Below are 18404 nucleotides of genomic sequence, written 5' to 3'. Positions count from 1 at the left end.
CCTCTAGGAAATATTATTAAATTGGACATCTAAACCACATTGCATTCAGAGTATAAACCTTATTCATTTCAAAGCCTTCTTTACAAATGGTATCTTTTCTGTAAAACTTTTCCCCATTTCTTCACTCTAGAAATAACTGTTAGGATGAACTACATAAAGGAAGACAAAAGTTCCAGTGTAAGAAAATAGTGTTACAAATCATTTCATTTCCCTCAGCTCCCCTTCACTTTTAGCGCCTATTTTTCTTATGAAGAGAAATGAGATAAACTGTAAACTGGACCCTTAGGGATTAAAAACCTTGTTTTTTTTTTTTTTTTTTAAGAAGGGAACTTTAGGAAGGCCAAAGACAAAAGCAGGGACAAGTGTTGAGTGATGTGAGAGGCTGTGAATACTGACACTTTGTCAATTTGCTGTTCTTGGGCACTACAATAAGTGAAGACTCCAAAGGCTAATGAAGTCAACAGTTCAGATGAAAGATCAGTTTAAAGGGGGGAGGGACAGCAAGGAGACATTGTTTGAATAAATTTCCTACCTAATTCAGGTGTCTGGGAACAAAGTTAAGGTGGATTGTACTTAGGGAGGTGTGTGCTGCTGACCAGCGCACCAATGTTTTTGGATTTCGTATATCTGGAGAGACATGCCGGCTCTGCTACAGATTAACTGGGTGGCCTCCAGCAGGTCACTGTAGTTCCGCTTCGGTGCATTGCGTCTATGCTCACTGAGGGCACTCTCACAGGCGTCCGAATCCTTGTTATGTCTTATTCAAGGTCCCTGCATCTCTTCCTTAGACCTGACAGCTTCTCCTAGGTCACAATCACAGATTCAATCCCATACCTGACATCTCTTCAAGAGGGCTGCATGAAAATCGCCACAATTTATCCACCCTCTAAGAGCCCTTGGAGAGAATACCACCCAGGGAGAAGGCAGGACCTCTTGTCCTCCCTTCTTCCTGGGCCTTTTTTGATGAGGAGTATTTGGAGAGGTACAGAGGTGCCATGCGAGGGCGGGGAGGTAAAGAAAAGCTTTCTCCGGATAGGAACATAAATCTTCAAGTCCGGTTGTGTTGCCCGAGGCGTAACAACCGGACCTACGCAAGAACCTACTTCCAGTACGACTTCCCTGGCTTGCGAGTTTCCGGTTCCGGCACTTCCGCCCGGAGTTGTTCTAGGGGAGCAGCCACTTCCGCCAGGAGTCCCCAGCGGCTCGGGCTTGGAAGCTGGCCCTAAAGCGGCCTCCCCCTTCTACCCTGGGTGCTCAGGCGGCGGAGGCGACTGCGAGGCCCGAGGCCCGTCTTGGTCCTGGTTGACAAGGACCTGCGGGAGACACACCCAGACCTGGCCCAGCCACAGCCCCAAGCCGCGTTCTTCCCTCGGCCAGAGGCGGTGCCCACCCCAGCCTGGGGCGGGGCCCGGCTTCCCGCCCCGGTCCCCGCCCCTCCGGCCAGCCCAGCGCTGGGTCATTTGCAGCTCTGCGGCTGTAACCTCCTCACGCTGCCGGGGCTCCGCAGTCCCCTGGTTCCTGCCGCTGGGGGGCATGGAGTTTGCGGAGCTGATTAAGACCCCGCGGGTGGACAACGTGGTGCTGCACCGGCCTTTCTATCCAGCCGTGGAGGGGACCCTGTGTCTGACAGGCCACCACCTGATCCTGTCCTCCCGGCAGGACAACACGGAGGAGCTGTGGCTCCTTCATTCAAACATCGACGCCATTGACAAGCGGTGAGTGCCCACCCCACTCCTCATCCCGCAGAGAACCGGGGGTCGTGCCGTGGATGCCCAGCAAAAGCTATCGGGGCTTTTCCTCGCTCCCGTCGCCCAAGCAGCTGGCAGAATGAGCTGTCTCTGGCTTGGATTCCGGTTTTGCGTTTCCATTAAATGTGGTTGGAGGATTCGGGGTTATCGGGTGCTTATTGTCATTCTGATGATCGGCGTTGGTGAATAACACCGTGTGAATAGATCTTCAGTGTCTTTACGTTTCTTCTTGCTGCATCTTTCCTGCATCCTTATTGGTTATCAATCACAGCTCATGCAGTTGTGATTTGGTAATGATTTAGGTACAATCCTTACTATTTTGGAGGAAAACTCAAAGAACAGACTGTAGTTTTGAAGGTTTGTGTGCTGTGAGATGATTCTGCCTGCCCTCAAAAATGTAATTTTATCGTATTTCTTACCTTGTGGATCATCAATTTAGCCTCACACGCGAGGAGGTTATGATGTCTTCTGTTTCATGTTTCGGTTCTGCTTTTGAAAAGAGGGTTGGCTTTTAATGAAAATAATGAACTAATTAGCACCTCCTCTCTCCCACTCCCTCCCTCCCTCCTCTGCAATTCCAAGGCAATGTCTCAAATTCAAAATTACATGTCCACCTGCCTCAAAATTCCTCTCCCTAGTGGCTCTGTGTGCCCTAGCAAGAAGGCAAATGGGTTATCCAGTTTACACTAAAGTGTGAATGAATGATAACTTTTTCTGTTGCCTCACAGGAGAATGTGAATATTAAGACTCCTGTAAAATAGGCCTTAAAATAAAACCACTTCTAATAGAATTGCAAGCAGTTTGGGGGAAGCAGTGGCAGATTGCTTGCTTGATCCTTTCAAGCACAGGTTCTTACTAGACTCCTCAAGCGACCTTTAGCTGTGTGAGAGTTCTCAGTGGTCTCCATTTGCATTCAAGGCTGGCCCTGATCTTTCCCCTTATTTCCTCCTATTCCTTTTCATGAACTCTTTCTGTGTTTCTCCTCCTAAGCCCTTTTTGCTAGTCAGTCCTTGCTATTTATTGCTGCTCTTTTATGTCCTGCATTCTCTGTATTTTTACTGACCTTTTCCTTCTGCGGAAATACCTTGCTCCTCCCAAATTTGTTAAACATTTATCCAATGACTTTATGTTACAATCTGTGAAGCATTAAAGACACCAAGATAGGAGCTGGTGCTGTGGTGCAGCGGGTTAACGCCCTGGCCTGAAGCTCTGGCATCTCTTATGGGCACCGGTTCTAGTCCCAGCTGCTCCACTTCCGATCCAGCTCTCTTCTGTGGCCTGGGAAAGTAGTAGAAGATGGCCCAAGTCCTTGGGCCCCTGCACCTGTGTGGGAGACCCAGAAGAAGCTCCTGGCTTTGGATTGGTGCAGCTCTGGCTGTTGCAGCCAACTGGGGAGTGAACCATCGGATGGAAGACCACTCTCTCTGCCTCTCCTCTCTCTGTGTAACTGACTTTCAAATAAATAATAAATCTTTATTAAAAAAAAAAAAGATACCAAGATAAGTACAATACAGTTCTCTTTTTTTCAAAGATTTATTTATTTCAAAGAGTTACAGAGAGGGAGAGACAAAGAGGTCCTCCATCTGTTGATCCACCTCTAAATGACTGCAACAATTGGAGTGGAGCTGATCCGAAGCCAGAAGGCTCCTCTGGGTCTCCCATGTGGGTGAAGGGCCCAAGAACTTGGGCCATCCTCTACTGCTTTCCCAGATGCACCAGCAGGGAGCTGGACTGGAAGTAGAGCAGCTGGGACTTGAACCAGAGATTCTGGAGCCGCAGCCTGGGGCTTTAACCTGCTGTGCTACAGTGCCGGCCCTATAATACAATTCTAATCTTTCAGGGGTTAATAGGTTATCATCTAACTGTTATGCATCTATCAATATGCATTTTAACCAGCTCCTTAACAGAGTCTATTAATTTGTTAACTACTGTAAGTAATTCCCCTCACCTTGAAATCCTATGGCTCTTTAATTACACCTTTTTTGCAAGTATATTCAAACATGCATTTTAATGGTTACATATGTATTGGCTCTTTGCAGTCAGTATTCCCATTTAATGTTTTTTTTTATCTCCTTCATAACACTTAACTGTGGCTGGGCATATAGGCACGTAGGGAATAAAAGAACCGAGTACTGGCTGTCATAGGTGCCGTGGAATATGAATTATTGTGTCTCCGTGATCATCAGCTTCAACTGTTCCCCCCCCCCTCAGATTGACCTCCTTCTGTGGTTACTTTTCACTCATTAATTTCTTCATATTCACTTAGCATTTGCTTGATGCTAGGCTTCATAGGGGCATAAGTTGTACACCTTTCAATATGTGTGGAGACATGACAAAGTGTACCTTTATCTCCCCCTGGGCAGCAGCATGATGCAGGAGAAAGAGCACGAGCTAGGGTCAGATCCCGGGTTGTCACTTTCAGTAAATATTGACTTCCTTGGGTGAGTGTTCTGGTGTGGCAGATTCAGTAGATGCTTGGGGTGCATGCATTCCGTTTTGGCGTTCTGGGGTTTTGGTGTGCTGGGGTTAAGTCTTGCCTCCTTTTCTGATCCGCTCCCTGCTAAGGACACTGTGGGAGGCAGCAGGTTTGGCTCAAGTACTTGGGTCCCGGCTACTCACATGGGAGACCCTGAAGGAGTTCCTGGGTCATTCGGGGAGTGAACTAGCCAATGGAAGATCTCCTTCCCTCTGGCTTTCTGCCTTTCAAATAAATTAAAATTTTTTTTTTCCCTCCATGTGCCTGCTGTGTGCTGAGCACTGTCTGGCCTCTGTGGATTCAGACAAGACTCTGACATACTAGTGTGGGAGAGGGACAACTGAGTAAATCAACAAATTTGTGTCACAGTGTCAAGTAATAAGTGTGAGAAGGAAAATTAAGGCAGATGAGAGGGTAGAGAGTGTCTATAAAGGCTTCCGAGAGGGTAAGTGACTTTTGACTAAGAGACCTAAAGGAAGGGAGACTTGTGAACACCCAGGGGAAGATTATTCCAGCCATATGCAAAGACCCAAGTGAGGACACATTTGGCATATACAGGGAAGGGCAAGGAGGCCAGGTGAGGTGGAGCGCAGGGAGAAAAGTGTAGGGACTGCTAGGTTGATGGGAATGTGGGTGGAAGGATGAGTAGGGGCCAGATCATGGACAGCCTTGGAGGCTGTTACATGGTATTCATGGAAGTGGCAACTGATATTTAAAACCTTAATTTTATTTTATTTGAAAGGCAGTGAGTGTGAGCAAGCTTTCATCTGCTTGTTCACTCCCCAAATGCCCACAGCAGCCAGGGCTGGGCCAGGCCAAAAGCAGGAGTCTGAAACTCCATCTGGTCTCACATGGGTGCCAGGGACCCAGGTACTTGAGCCATCACTGCTGCTTCCCAGGGTGCACGTTGGCAGGAAGCTGGATCAGAAGTGGAGGAGCCAGGACTTCAGTTGTTGTTTAACTGTGGTGCCAATTGCCCGTCCCTGCTGATGGACTTTTTAATGGGTGCTTCTTGGCTGCTGGTGGAAAGTGAGTTGTAGAGGGGAAACAGTGGGAGCAGTGGCTCAGTCAGGAGACTGTTGAGTGGTTCAGAGGAAGGACGATGGCAACTGGTATGGTCTGGATGTTGCTTGTGCCCTCCTAGGTTCATATGGTGGCGACGTGGTCCCTGGGGTGGCAGTGCTGGAGGTGAACTGGAGGCTTCAAGGGGTGGGGCTGGGGGGAAGGTCCTTGTGTCAATCGGGGCATGGCCTTGAAAAGGATCAGGTCTCCTAGGACCCTCTTTAGGTCTCTCTAGAAGACTGTTAGGCCTCACCCCACCCTGTGTCCCTCTGGCTTCCTGTAACGAGATGTGATCTTGTATTCCTGCCATTCTGGTTGCCATGATGTGACAGAGTGGAGAGAACCCTCATGGAAATTAAAGCAGTGCTAGCACTGTGCCCTTGAACATCCAAAACTGAGCTAAAAAACTTTCTAAAAAGACATTTTCTTAAAATTTTTTTAGCATTGAATTGTGAACTTTATCTTTGTTTGAAAAGCACAGAAGACAGATATTCCATTTGTCAATTCATTCCCCAAACTCCCCACAACTGTGGGCCTGGGCCAAGCCAAAGCCAGGAGCCTGGAACTCAATCCAGGTCCCCTACATGGGTGGTAGTGACCCACGTGCTTGAGCATCACTTGCTGCCTCCTGGAGTACGTGTCAGCAGGAAGCTAGACTGGGAAGCAGAGCTGGGATTGATTCCCGGCACTCTGATGTGGGATGCAGATGTGTCAAGAGGTATCTTTTTTTTTTTTTTTTTAAGGTTTATTTTATTCATTTGAAAGTTAGAGAGAGGTCTTCCATCTGCTGGTCCACTCCCCACATGGCCACACAGCCAGAGCTGAGCTGATCTGAAGCAAGGAGCTTCTTCTGGGTCTCCCACGTGGGTGCGGGGGCCCAAGGACTTGGGCCATCCTCCACTGCCCTCCCAGGCACATTAGCAGGGAGCTGAATTGGAAGTGGAGCAGCCAGGACCTGGACCCGAACCAGCGCCCATACGGGTTGCTGGCACTGCAGGCCAGGGCTTGAACCTACTGTACCACAGCACTGGGCTCTCTTAAATGGTAGCTTAACCACTGCACTAAACAACCTCCTTTGGACCCCTAATGTATTAGAATGGAAGCAGTAGTGTGGTCACAGGTAGGTGGATTTGGGATGCCATGCCTTGCTGGTAAGTTGTAAATAGGGAAAGAAAAAGTCATTAAGGATGATTCCTTGAATTCTGCCTCATGGGCAAGGTGCCTTTGGGCAAGCTATTTAACCTCTCTGAACCCTAGTTCTATCATACGTGAGGAAGGTACCCTATTCATACCACATGTTAGCTTATATTTTAATACTGTACAGAAATTTTCATATACGTTGCTTACATAATTTCTTTTGATCTGTTCAACACACAGGGTTGTATATGGTTTTACAGTTAGAACAGTTTTCCTTTTTATGGACCTCAGATACAGAAAACTGATTTGATCTGACTTAGTTGCTGACTCATCAGTTTCTTGATTGATTCAAAAATCCAGATCTCACTGTTATGTGTGGATGTGTGCCCACATGTGTTAGGGAGCATAATTAGGGAGCATGACTGGTATCATGCTACACATCTTGTTCTGTTTTGAGATTTACTCCATATTCTTTCTCAAGGTCTCTTCATATTGCTGTGTGCACGTCCATTTCACTGCTTCCAACTGAGGCATAGAATTCCAAGTGCCTGATGTTTTTTTCAGGCCTGAGACAGCTTCCCTCTCCCTGCTGTCACAAGCAACTCTGATAAACTTATTCGTTCATGTTCATTATAGTCTCTAGCAAGTGTTTCTCTGAGACAGGACAGGCAGGGACAGAGCCGCAAAGCAAGGAGGTATCTCGCCTCAAACTGGTGCCCCTGCCACTGGTACAGCAGGAGGTCTCTCTTCCCCAGGTTCCCTCCAACACTTGCTGTTCTCAATTTTTACCAATCTGAAGACTGTAAAATAGTATCTTGTTTTAATTTGTATTTCATTAATTATCGGTGAGTTTAAGTATCTCTTGACATACTTGTTGGCAATTCTGCTTCTGAGTTCACTGTCCTAATCCACTAGTTTGGTCTGTTCTTTTATCATTATACTCTTTCCATCTGTGGCTTTGTGCTACGTCTTAAAATCAGTGCAACTTCCCCCTCCTTCCCCTTATATTTAAAAAGTTGACAACAAGGTTTGCAACTTTATGCTTCCATGAAATTTTTTAAAATTTGCATATTCATAGGATTTTTAAAAACTTTATTTTAAAATGACTGTAGATTCACAGAAAGTTGCAAAAATAGCACAAAGAGATCTGTTAATCCCTCACTGGGTTCCCTCTTGGTGATGATGTCTTTGACAACTGCAGTGTAATATCAGAAGTAGGATGGTGCCCCTGGTGCAATACTGTTAATTGGACTGCGGGCTTTATACAGTTTCTAAAAGGTTTTTGAAAAATGACCTGTTTTGGATTATAGATGAACTGGAGTCAAACTGATGTGTTGACATGCGAGAATAACAATACTGTCTTTATTTATTCAGGTCTTCCTTCATATCCCTTAATGGAGCTTCAGGATTGCAGGCATGCCAGGCACTGTGCTAGGAACAGAGGATATAGAAATTCAAGCATAGCTTGATGGAATCCTTAAAACTATTGTAAGAAATGAATATATAGGCTAGTAACTAATAAAGTGTCTTAAATGCTATGATAGGAATATATACACAGCATGAGTGGGACCATAAAGAGAAAGTATTAAATAGAGCTGAATCTGGTAATTGATGTGTCATGGGAATTTTGTACAGCTTTTGGGCTTTTTTTTGTTTTGTTTTTAAAGATTATTTGAGAGGCAGAGTTAGGGAGAGTGTGGGAGAGACAGATCTTTCATCCACAGGTTCACTACCTAAATGGCCTTAGCGGCTGGAGCTAGGCTGATCCAAAGCCAGGGGCTGCTTCTGGTTCTTTCTTGTGGGTGCAGGGGCCCAAGCACTTGGGCCATCCTCCAGCATCCTCCAGGCCATCAGCAGGGAGCTGGATTGGAAGAGGAGCAGCAGAGACATGAACTGGTGCTCATATGGGATGCTGGTGCTACAGATGGAGGTTTAACCTATTATACTACAGTGCCAGCCCCAGATTTTTAGGCTTTTAAAAATAGCTTTTGGCTATTCTTCTTCTTCCTCTTTTTTTTTTTTTTTTTTTTTTAAGATTGATTTGAAAGTCAGAGTTACGCAGAGAGAGAGGTCTTCCATCCTCTGGTTCACTCCCCAATTGGCTGCAATGGCTGGAGCTGCACCAATCTGAAGGCAGGAGCCAGGAGCTTCTTCTGGGTCTCCCATGCAGGTACAGGGGCCCAAGGACTTGGCCCATCTTCCACTGGTTTCCCAGGCAATAGCAGAGAGCTGGTTCGGAGGTGGAGCAGCCGGAACTTGAACTGTTGCCCATGTGGGATGCCGGCATTGCAGGTGGTGGCTTTACCTGCTGCACCACAGCGCCAGCCCCGGGCCCAATATTCTACAAGTAACAATTACTTACTGAAAACTTTGGCTAAGTAAATGGAGAGTAGTTTAATAAAGTAATAATTATTACTTTTTAAGTATTTATTTCAAAAAGTCAGAATCTCCCATCTGCTAGTTCACTCCCTGGATGGCTGCAACAGTCAGGGCTGGGCCAGGCCGAAGCCAGGAGCTTCATCTGGGTCTTCCACCTAGGCAGCAGGGGCCCAAACACTTGGGCCATCCTCTGCTGCTTTCACAGGTGTATTAGCAGGGAGCTAGATTGGAAGTGGAACAGCTGAGACAGGAGATGGTGTCCATTTGGGATGTGGGATTTCAAGCAGTGGCTTTACTCTGTGCCACAGCACATAATAGTAACAACTATTATTTTTTTAAAGATTTATTTATTTGAAAGACAGAGTTACAGAGAGTCAGAGCCAGAGAGAGGTCTTCCATCTGCTGGTTCACTCCCTAGATGGCCACAATGGCTGGAATTGTACCGATTGAAAGCCAGGAGCCAGGAGCTTCTGGGTCTTCCACATGGGTACAGGGGCTCAAGGACTTGGGTCATATTTTATTGCTTTCCCAGGCCATAGCAGAGAGCTGGATTGGAAGTGGAGCGGCTGGGGCTTGAACTAGTGCCCGTATGGGCTGCCAGCACTGCAGGCGGCTGCTTTACCTGCTGTGCAGCAGCACTGGACCCTAGTAACAATTATTTTTAACTCCTCTAATCCCTCATACTTTGTAACACTAAATGGACTAATATGTTTCAGTCAGCATTTCCCTTTTGCAGTGAAATGCCTCAGACAAGCTAACTTTATAAAGAAAACGGGTTTATTTAGCTCACAGTTTTGGAGGTTCAGGGAGTGTGGTGCTGGCATTGGCTTAGTCCCACTGAGGGCCCTCTTGGCTGTGTCACATCATGGATGGTGATGGTAGGGGCAGGTGTGGGAATAGGATCACATCTATAAATGGGAAGCCAAAGACTGGATTGGGGAGAGAACTAAGGACGGGTTCTCCAGAAATACCTTAATCTCTTCTGAGCACATGTCCCCCTTCTCCCCAGGTTGACCTAAGGCCCTTCTCCTAGGCCCCACCTCCCAAAGGTCCGCATTATCTCCCATCACTCCCACCACCCTGGGTACCAAACCATAGCTCAGCTCTACTAACAGAAAGCAGAATTCACTTTACAAAAGGAGTTGGTATGACGGAAACAGATGGGGAAATTTACAAGAGGATAAACTTGTATCTCCATCTTTTACATGTTTTGTTTTTATAACTTGAAATAGTTTGGTCTGTGTGTTTCTTTTCCAGCTCAAGCAGAATGAGAATGTGATTTTCAAATCAGCTTTATTGAAGTACAATTGACACAGATTTTGATGTATAAAATATTCTTGAAATGGTCACCGTCAAAGGTGCATCCCTGGGGCTCTCCCGCAGAGCTCGGGGCTGTCTGTATTTATGTCTCTGTATGAATGTATTTAGGAAAGGGCGTTCTTAATTCTCAGCCTGGACCGTGGCCTGGTCTCGGCTCCATGGAGCAGACTGCTCTGCCTAGGAGAGCCAGGAGCTGGCAGAGGAGCCGCTGCCAAACTCGGGGCTCCTCAGGTCCAGCTGAGAATGGGCCAAGGCTGAGCCAGGCCTGAACCCAAGCCCCCAGCACCGCACTGGGCACCACTGACCTCCAAGTTAGACTTGTGCCTACCCCCTGCTGGCCTGGGCTCAGGCTGCCACCTTCTGGGGCCCAACACTGTCCATTCTCCATGCTTGTCACAGCTGGGTCTGGGGCTCCTATTGTCCCTTTTGGCCTGGGCCAAAGTGTGGCCAGTGATTGGGTGAATGTGGGACCCATCAGTCCACTGTCCAAGCTGTCGCATTGCAGACAGTCTACCAATGCCTTCCAGCTCCTTGGACGCCTCTCTGTCCTGCTGCAAACACCTCTGGCAGAAGTGCCTCAGCCTAGACTGCAGGAGGAGGCGGGTGGCCTGGCTGACCCTGACATCCCGAACTCCCCTTGTAACTGTAGACACACGTGCCCAGCAATAATCTGCTTCTCTCTCTCTCTGTGTGTGTGTGTGTGTGTGTGTGTGTGCTGGGCTAGGGTGAGGCTATGCCTGTGCCCCAGGCCCCAGTCCTGGCCTTTCCCAGACTGTGATGGCCTACCTGGTCCCAGTGTTAGGGTAGCATGGGATGACAGGACCTTGGTTTTTCCATATTTAAAGCCAATTTTTATAACTCATTTTGTCCAATGTTAAGCTGCCATGCGTCTCTGTGTGAATACAGTCCGAGCACAAACCTGAAAAAAAAAATGATGAATTTATCACCCCCAAAGTTCTTTTATTTATAAAGAAATTCTCTTGATTTTTTAAAAAAGATTTATTTTATTAATTTGAAAGAGTTAGAGGTAGAGACAGAGAGAGGTCTTCCATCTGCTGGCTCACTCCCCAGATGGCCACAATGGCCAGAGCTGCATTGATCCAAAGCCAGGAGCCAGGAACTTCTTTCAAGTCTCTCAGGTGGGTGCAGGGCCCCAAGGACTTGGGCCATCTTCTACTGCTTTCCCAGGCCATAGAAGAGAGCTGGATCGGAAGAGGAGCAGCCAGGACTAGAACTGGAGCCCATATGGGATGCCAGGGCTTCAGGCCAGGGCTTTAACCCACTGCACCACACCCCCTAAAGTTCTAATGCTCTTTTACAATCCCCTTCTCTTCTCTCCTTAGCCACAGACTGTTTTATACTTTCTAGAAATTTATTTCAGTCAATCATAAAGCATGCAGTGTTTTTTTTTGTCCCCCCCTTTGGGGCTCTTTTAAGTGACATAATTGAGATTCAGCCGTGTTGTGAGAATCAGTATTTCATCCCTTATTATTGCTGAGTTGTATTCCACAATTTGTTCACTTTTCGATGGAAGTTTGGATTGTTTCCAGTGTGGGGCTATAAAATAAAAGCAGCTATGAACATGGTTGTACAAGTCTTTGTGTGACATTTGGTTTCTTTTCTCTTGGGTGTTTACTTGCCAGTGAGATGGCTGGATCGGATGTAAGAGCACGGACTTTTGAAGATCCTCACAGACTGTTTTCCTGGGGGCTTGTTCCTACAATTTTACATTCCTATCAGCAGTTCTTGAAAGCTCTGGTTCTTTTGTATCCTGGCCAGCAGTTGCTATGATCACACTTTAATTTTTTTATTTTTTTTAAGATCTGTTTTATTTATTTGAAAGTCTGAATTAGGGAGGGAAAGGCAGAGCAAGCTATGATCAGACTTCTAACTCTTATCCATTCTAGTAGTGTGAAGGAATATCTCATGTTTTAAATTTGTGATTTCCTTATGATGTGGGGCATTTTATAAATGAGCTTATTGACTCATCCAATGGATTTTAGGGCTAAATGTCCCAATGCTTTACTCATTTTTAACTGGATTGTTTGCTTTTTTATTGAGTTGTGGGGTAAGGGGGAGGGGTGAGAGAAAGAGAGGGAGAGGAGAGAAAGGCAGATCAAGAGAGAATGTATATCCTGGATACAAGTGCTTTATCAGCTACAAGTTTTGCCAATGTGTTCTCTCAGTCTGTGGCTTGTCTTTTCATTCTCTTTAATAGTATCTTCAAGGAGCAGGCATCTTACATTTTGAAGACATCTACTTCCATCAGTCTTCTTTATTTAAAGATTTATTTGAAAGACAGAGTTCTAGAGGCAGAGAGAGAAGTGTCTTCCATCCCACTGCTTTCCCAGGCACATTAGCAGGGAGCTGGATTGGAAGGGGAGCAGCTGGGACTAAAAGCAGCACCCATATGGGATGCCGGCAATGCAGGTGGCAGCTTTAACCCACTACACCACAGCTCAGACCCCCATCCCTTTTTCTTTTATAGATTGGGATTCTGGTGTCTTATCTAAGTTCCTAACCTGAGGTCACACACATTTTCTTCTAGCATTTTTATAGCTATAGATTTTATATTTAAGATTCCATTCTGAGTTGTATTTGGTTCATGGTATGGATTCAAATTCTTTTTCTTTTTTAAAAACTAACACCCACATTCTTGTTTTAGTACCATTTGCTGAAAAGATTGCTCATTTTTCAGTGAGTTATCTTGGCACATTTGTCAATATGTGATGAGGACCTATTTCTGGACTTTTTGTTTTACTGATCTATTTATGCCATTATTACGCTTTCTTAATTACTATAGCTTTATATTAAGTCTTGAAATTATGTAGTGTTAGCTGTCCATCTTTGTTCTTTTTCCCTTTCTTAAAAGATCGATTCATTTATTTGATAAGGCAAAGTTAGAAGGAGAGATACAAAGAGAGAGGTCTTCTATCCACTGGTTTACTCCCTAAATGGCCACAATGGCTGGAGCTGGGCTGGTCTGAAGCCAGGAGCTTCTTTGGGGTCTCCCATGTGGGTGCAGGGGCCCAAGGACTTGGACCATTTTCTGTTGTTTTCCCAGGCATGTTAGCAGGGAGCTGGATTGGAAGTGAAGCAGCTCCATATGGGATGCCGGCACTGCAGGTGGTGGCTTTACTTGCTATGCCACAGTGCCTGCCCCTGGCCCTTACTCATTTTCAAAATTATTTCCACTGTTTGGAGTAATTCATACTTCCACATGGATTTTAAAATCAGCTTTTTAATTTCTACAGAAAAACCTAATGTGATTTTTGACTGGAATTATATTGAATCAATAAATGAATTTGGGGAGAATTGATACCTTAAAATATTGAGTTTTTTAATCATGAATGAAATATATCTATTTAGATGTTTATTTTCTTCAATATTTTCTCATTTTTGCTTATAGGTCTTTTATATATTTCCTGATACGTATTTCATATTTTCATACTATTTTTAATGATACTGTTTTTAAAATTTTAACTTCTAGTTGCTTGTTTATATTAATCATGTTTTTTTTTTTAATTTTCTCTATTTTGTGGTGCTTTAACATCTTAGGGCTTTACAAGACCTGGGAAGAGACTGCTCTTGCCAAGGTTCTTTAATTTCCAGAGATAGTGACTACCTTGCATGCAGGCTTGCCTTTGTTGTGGAAACCAAACAAACTCAAGTCTATACCCCCACATCTCCTTTTATCCAGCTTCTACAGTCAGGGCCACTATCTCCTACCTGAAATTACCCAGGGCCAGGCACCAGAATACAGGGGACCACCGATAGATTCTAGAGCCTGCCAAAATTAAGCTATTCAAACCCAAACTTGTTCAGCTTGCCTACCTGCCTTGTCCAGTTTGTGAATAACAAACTGTTTCCAGTGGTAGTCATCTTCAGATTTGTTGACCTCACTATGACCTGGATAAAAGCAAAATCCTGGCTTCACTTTAAAACATTGTTGCAGTAGTACATAGAACTACTATTGATTTTTGTATATTAACTTTGTTTTCAACCTTACTAAAACTCACTTAACAATTCCAGTAGCATTTTAGCAGTTTTCATTAGGTTTTCTAAATTGCAATTATGTCACGTGCAAATAGGTTTACTTCCTTTTCAATCTGGATGCCTGTTATTTCTTCTTGACTTATGCACTGGTTGTTACCTTCAATTCAGCCCTGAATGGTAGTGGTCAGAGCAAACATTCTGATCTTAAAAAGAAAAGAATTCAGTGTTTCACCATTAAATGCACTATTAGCTTAAGAGGGGTTCTTTTTGGTAAATTTTTAACAAGATTTATTTACTTATTTGAGAGGCAGAGCTAGAGAGCGAGAGCGAGAGAGAGAATATGAATCTTCTATCTGTTGGTTATTCCCTAAATAGTGTCAGTGGCTGGGGCTAGACTATGTGGAAGCCAGGAGCTTCATCCAGGGCTTCCACGTGGTTGGCAGGCGCCCAAGTACTTGGGCCATCTGCTGCTGCTTTCCTAGGCACATTAGCAGGGAGCTGGATTGGAAGTGGAGCAGCAGCTTAACCTGTAGTGCACCATGCCAGTCCCATAAATGTTCTCAACATCAGATGGAGGAAGTTCCCTTCTGTTCCTACTTTGCTGAGAGGTTTTTGGCTTTATAGTGAGGAACGGATGCTGGTTTTGTCAAATGCTTTTTCAGTATCTTTTGAATAATAAATGGTTTTTCTTTTTTGGTTTTTCAGTATGGTGGGTTACTTGACTTCAAGTCTTAAACCAATGTTGCATTTCTGGGATAAACTTCAATTAGTTGTGATGCTTTATCTTTTATATACCCTATTTGAATTGCTGATATTCTGTTTATAAATATTGCACCTATGTTCATGAGAGATATTGGTCTTTTGTTTTCCTGTATACTTATCTGGTTTTTATATGAGGGTAATGCTGGTTTCATGGAATGAATTAGAAATAATTCTCTCTGGGCCAGCTCTGTGACGCAGTGGGTTAACGCCCTGGCCTGAAGCATCGACATCCCATATGGGTGCCGGTTCAAGTCCCGGCTGCTCCTCTTCTGATCCAGCTCTCTGCTATGGCCTGGGAAAGCAATAGAAGATGACTCAAGTCCTTGGGCCCCTGCACCCGCGTGGGAGACCTGGAAGAAGCTCCTGGCTCCTGGCTTCGGATCGGCACAGCTCTGGTTGTTGCCACCCATTGGGGAGTGAACCAGCGGATGGAAGACCTCTGTTTCTTTCTCTGCCCCTCCTTTCTCTGTGTAACTCTGACATTAAAATAAATAAATAAATCTTAAAAAATTTTATTGAATTCCTCAGTGAAGCCATCTGGAGCTGGTGTTTTCTCTGTGGGAAAGATTTTAGCAAAAAAATTTTAATCAATATAGAATTTGTCAAGTTATTTCTTCATGAATGTTCCTTAGTAGTTTGCATCTTTTGGTGAATTATCCATTTCATTTACCTTGTTGAATTAATTTATATAACGTTATTCCTAATATTCTCATTATCCTTCTAATGTCTAGAATCTAGTGTTTATCACCTCTCTTAATCCTAATATTGTTAAATTATGACTTCTTTCTTCCTTCTTAGAGTTTTATGACATTTATTATTTGTAAGATTTATTTACTTGATAGGGAGAGAGACAGAGATCTTCCATCTGCTGGTTCACTCCCCAAATGGCTGCAACAGCTGGAACTAGGCTGATCCGAAGCCAGGAGCTTTCTCTCTGTTGTCCATGTGGATGCAGGGGCCCAAGCACTTGGGCCATCGTCTGCTGTTTTCCCAGGCCATTAGCAGAGAGCTGAATCAGAAGTGGAGCAGCCGGAACATGAACCAGCTCTCAGATGGGATGCGGACACTGCAGGTGGAGGCTTAGCCTACTGTGCAGTAGGCTTAGCCTACTGGCCCCTATCAATCTTTCAAACAGTCATTTTTGCTTCTGTTTTTCTCTATTTTATTGAATTTTGGTCTGATGTTTAATTATTTCCCTTATTCTGCTTTGGGTTTAACTTGCTATTTTCTTATTCATAAAGTGGACTGCGGTCACCATGAGCTCTCCATATTATTTCCCCTCCTTTAGTAGCATGCTACACTTTAACATTTTTTGCTTTCATTCAGTTCTAAATGCTTTCTGATTTCTCTTTTGGTTTCTTCTTTGGCTGGTAGGTTATTTATAAGTGTATTATTTGGTTTCTAATTATTTGAGTATTTTCTAGAGGTCACTATTGATAACTGATTAATTTTTTTATGGTCAGACTTTTTAAGTTTTATTTAGACTGATTTTATGGCCCCAAAGACATCCTCTCTTGCTATAAATTCCATGTGCGCTTAAGAAAAGACTGATTCTATTAAGAGATGTTTTATAGTAGTTAGAACAAGTTGTCATTAATCTTCTGGTCTTCAATATTTCCTTCAATATTCTATTTTTTAAAGACTTATTTATTTGAAATTCAGAGTTGCGAGGGGCGAGAAAGAGAGATCTTCCATCTGCTGGTTCCCTCCCCAAGTGGTTTCAACAGCCAGGGCTGGACCAGGCCAAAGCCAGGAGCTTCCTCCAGGTCTCCCACATGGGTGCAGGGGCCCAAGGACTTGGGCCATCTTCCATTGCCCTCCCAGGCACATTATCAGGGAGCTGGATCGGAAGTGGAGCAGCTAGGACTTGAACAGGCACTCATATATGGGATGCCGGCCCTGTAGACGACGGATTAACCTGCTGTGCCATGGTGTCAGCTCTTGTATCAGTTGTTGAAGAAAGGTATTGAAGTCTCTGATTCTGATTGTGGAATTCATTTTGAAGCAATATTAAATGTGTGAACATTTAGAATTGTTGTATCCTCTTGATGAATTGGCCCTTTTTATCACTATAAGAGGACTTTGTTTACTCCTAACAATATTCTTCTCTCTGAAATCTACCTTGTCTGAAAGTATACCTAGTACTAACTGTGGTTGGTATGGTATATATTTTTCATTTTATGTGTAACCCATGTGTTATTTATATTAAGTATGTTTATTATAGTAGCATATAGGTGGGTCTTTTTTTTTCATCTGATCTAACAATCCCTGCCTTTAATATGGGAGTTTAACCCATGTTAACCAACTATCAAATGCTTAGGTTTAAGTCATCTTGCTGTATGACATGATATTACATGTTTTCTTTTTGCTCCATCTGTTTTTTCCCCCCTGTTCTACAGCCTACTTTTGAATTACATATTTTTTTTAAGATTTATTTACTTGAGAAGCAGAGTTACAGAGAAAGAGAGGTCTTCCATACCCTAGTTCACTTCCCAAATGGCTGCAATGGTCAGAGCTGAGCCAATCTGAAGCCAGGAGCTGGGAGCTTCTTCTGGGTCTCCCATGTGGGTATGGAGCCCCAAGGATTTGGGCTGTCTTCTGATTTCCCGCACCATCAGCAGGGAGCTGGATTGGAAGTGGAGCAGCCAGGACTTGAACTGGCGCCCATATGGGATGCCAGCATCACAGATGGATGCTTAACCTACTACACCACAGTACCAGCCCCTGGATTGTATTTTTTAAAATGACTCTTATTGATTGGCTTATTCACTAACTTTTTGTTGCTTTATTTTTATGATTATCTTATAGTTTATTGTTCCTGTGGTTTGAATATGGTTTGAGTGCCCTTCAAGGCTATATGTGTTGAAACTTATCCTCATTGTGAAATATTAAGAGTAGTTTAATCTGACCATGGTGTTTAGAGTTCAATCTTTTGGGAAATGATTAGGTCATTAGAGCAGAGTACCCACAAGTGAATACTGGTGTTTGTATAAGGAGAAGGAGAGAAACAGGCACATAGAAACTCCATGTCTTCTGCCATGTGATACCCTGGGTAGTCTTGGAACTCAGCTACCGAGGTTATCACCAGGTGCCATCCTTGTACCTTGTACCTCTGAACCATGAGCCAAAATAAATCTTTTTCTTTATAAAATTATCTGCCTGAGTTCCACTTAGTTCCATATATATATATATAAAATTGTATAATCTTTAACTTATCACAGGCTACCTCCAAGATATTATACAACTTGTATGTAGTATAAGAACCTTACATTAAACAATATGTCCATTTGTCCCCCAAAACAACATGGCATTGTTGTCATGTATGTGATAAACCCTACAATGCACCATTTTTTTTTTTTTTGACAGGCAGAGTGGATAGTGAGAGAGAGAGACAGAGAGAAAGGTCTTCCTTTGCTGTTGGTTCACCCTCCAATGGCCGCCGCGGCCGGTGCACCGCACTGATCCGATGGCAGGAGCCAGGAGCCAGGTGCTTTTCCTGGTCTCCCATGGGGTGCAGGGCCCAA

General features: G+C 44.2%; 1 protein-coding gene across 6 annotated transcripts in view; it reads left to right on the top strand.

Annotated features, from left to right (window-relative positions):
• MTMR9 (myotubularin related protein 9) overlaps positions 1 to 18404 on the top strand; it is a 115626-nt gene that overhangs the window by 34774 nt on the left and 62448 nt on the right. The window contains exon 1 of one of the 6 annotated variants that reach the window (XM_008248953.5): positions 1157 to 1715. The exons of 4 other annotated variants lie outside the window; for them this stretch is intronic. In XM_008248953.5, the coding sequence (XP_008247175.1) occupies positions 1534 to 1715 (182 nt within the window). In that variant the 5' untranslated portion in view covers positions 1157 to 1533. Of the gene's footprint in view, positions 1 to 1156; positions 1716 to 18404 lie in introns of those variants that run through there. One more of the 6 variants, XM_089327201.1, reaches the window with a different exon arrangement.

The sequence above is a fragment of the Oryctolagus cuniculus genome, chromosome 2, assembly GCF_051225735.1.
Source record: "Oryctolagus cuniculus isolate XC-2025 breed Fujian yellow rabbit chromosome 2, ASM5122573v1, whole genome shotgun sequence".
Lineage (NCBI taxonomy): Eukaryota > Metazoa > Chordata > Mammalia > Lagomorpha > Leporidae > Oryctolagus > Oryctolagus cuniculus.
The sequence above is the reverse complement of the archived record's forward strand: the minus strand, read 5'-3'. Positions and strand labels throughout refer to the sequence as shown.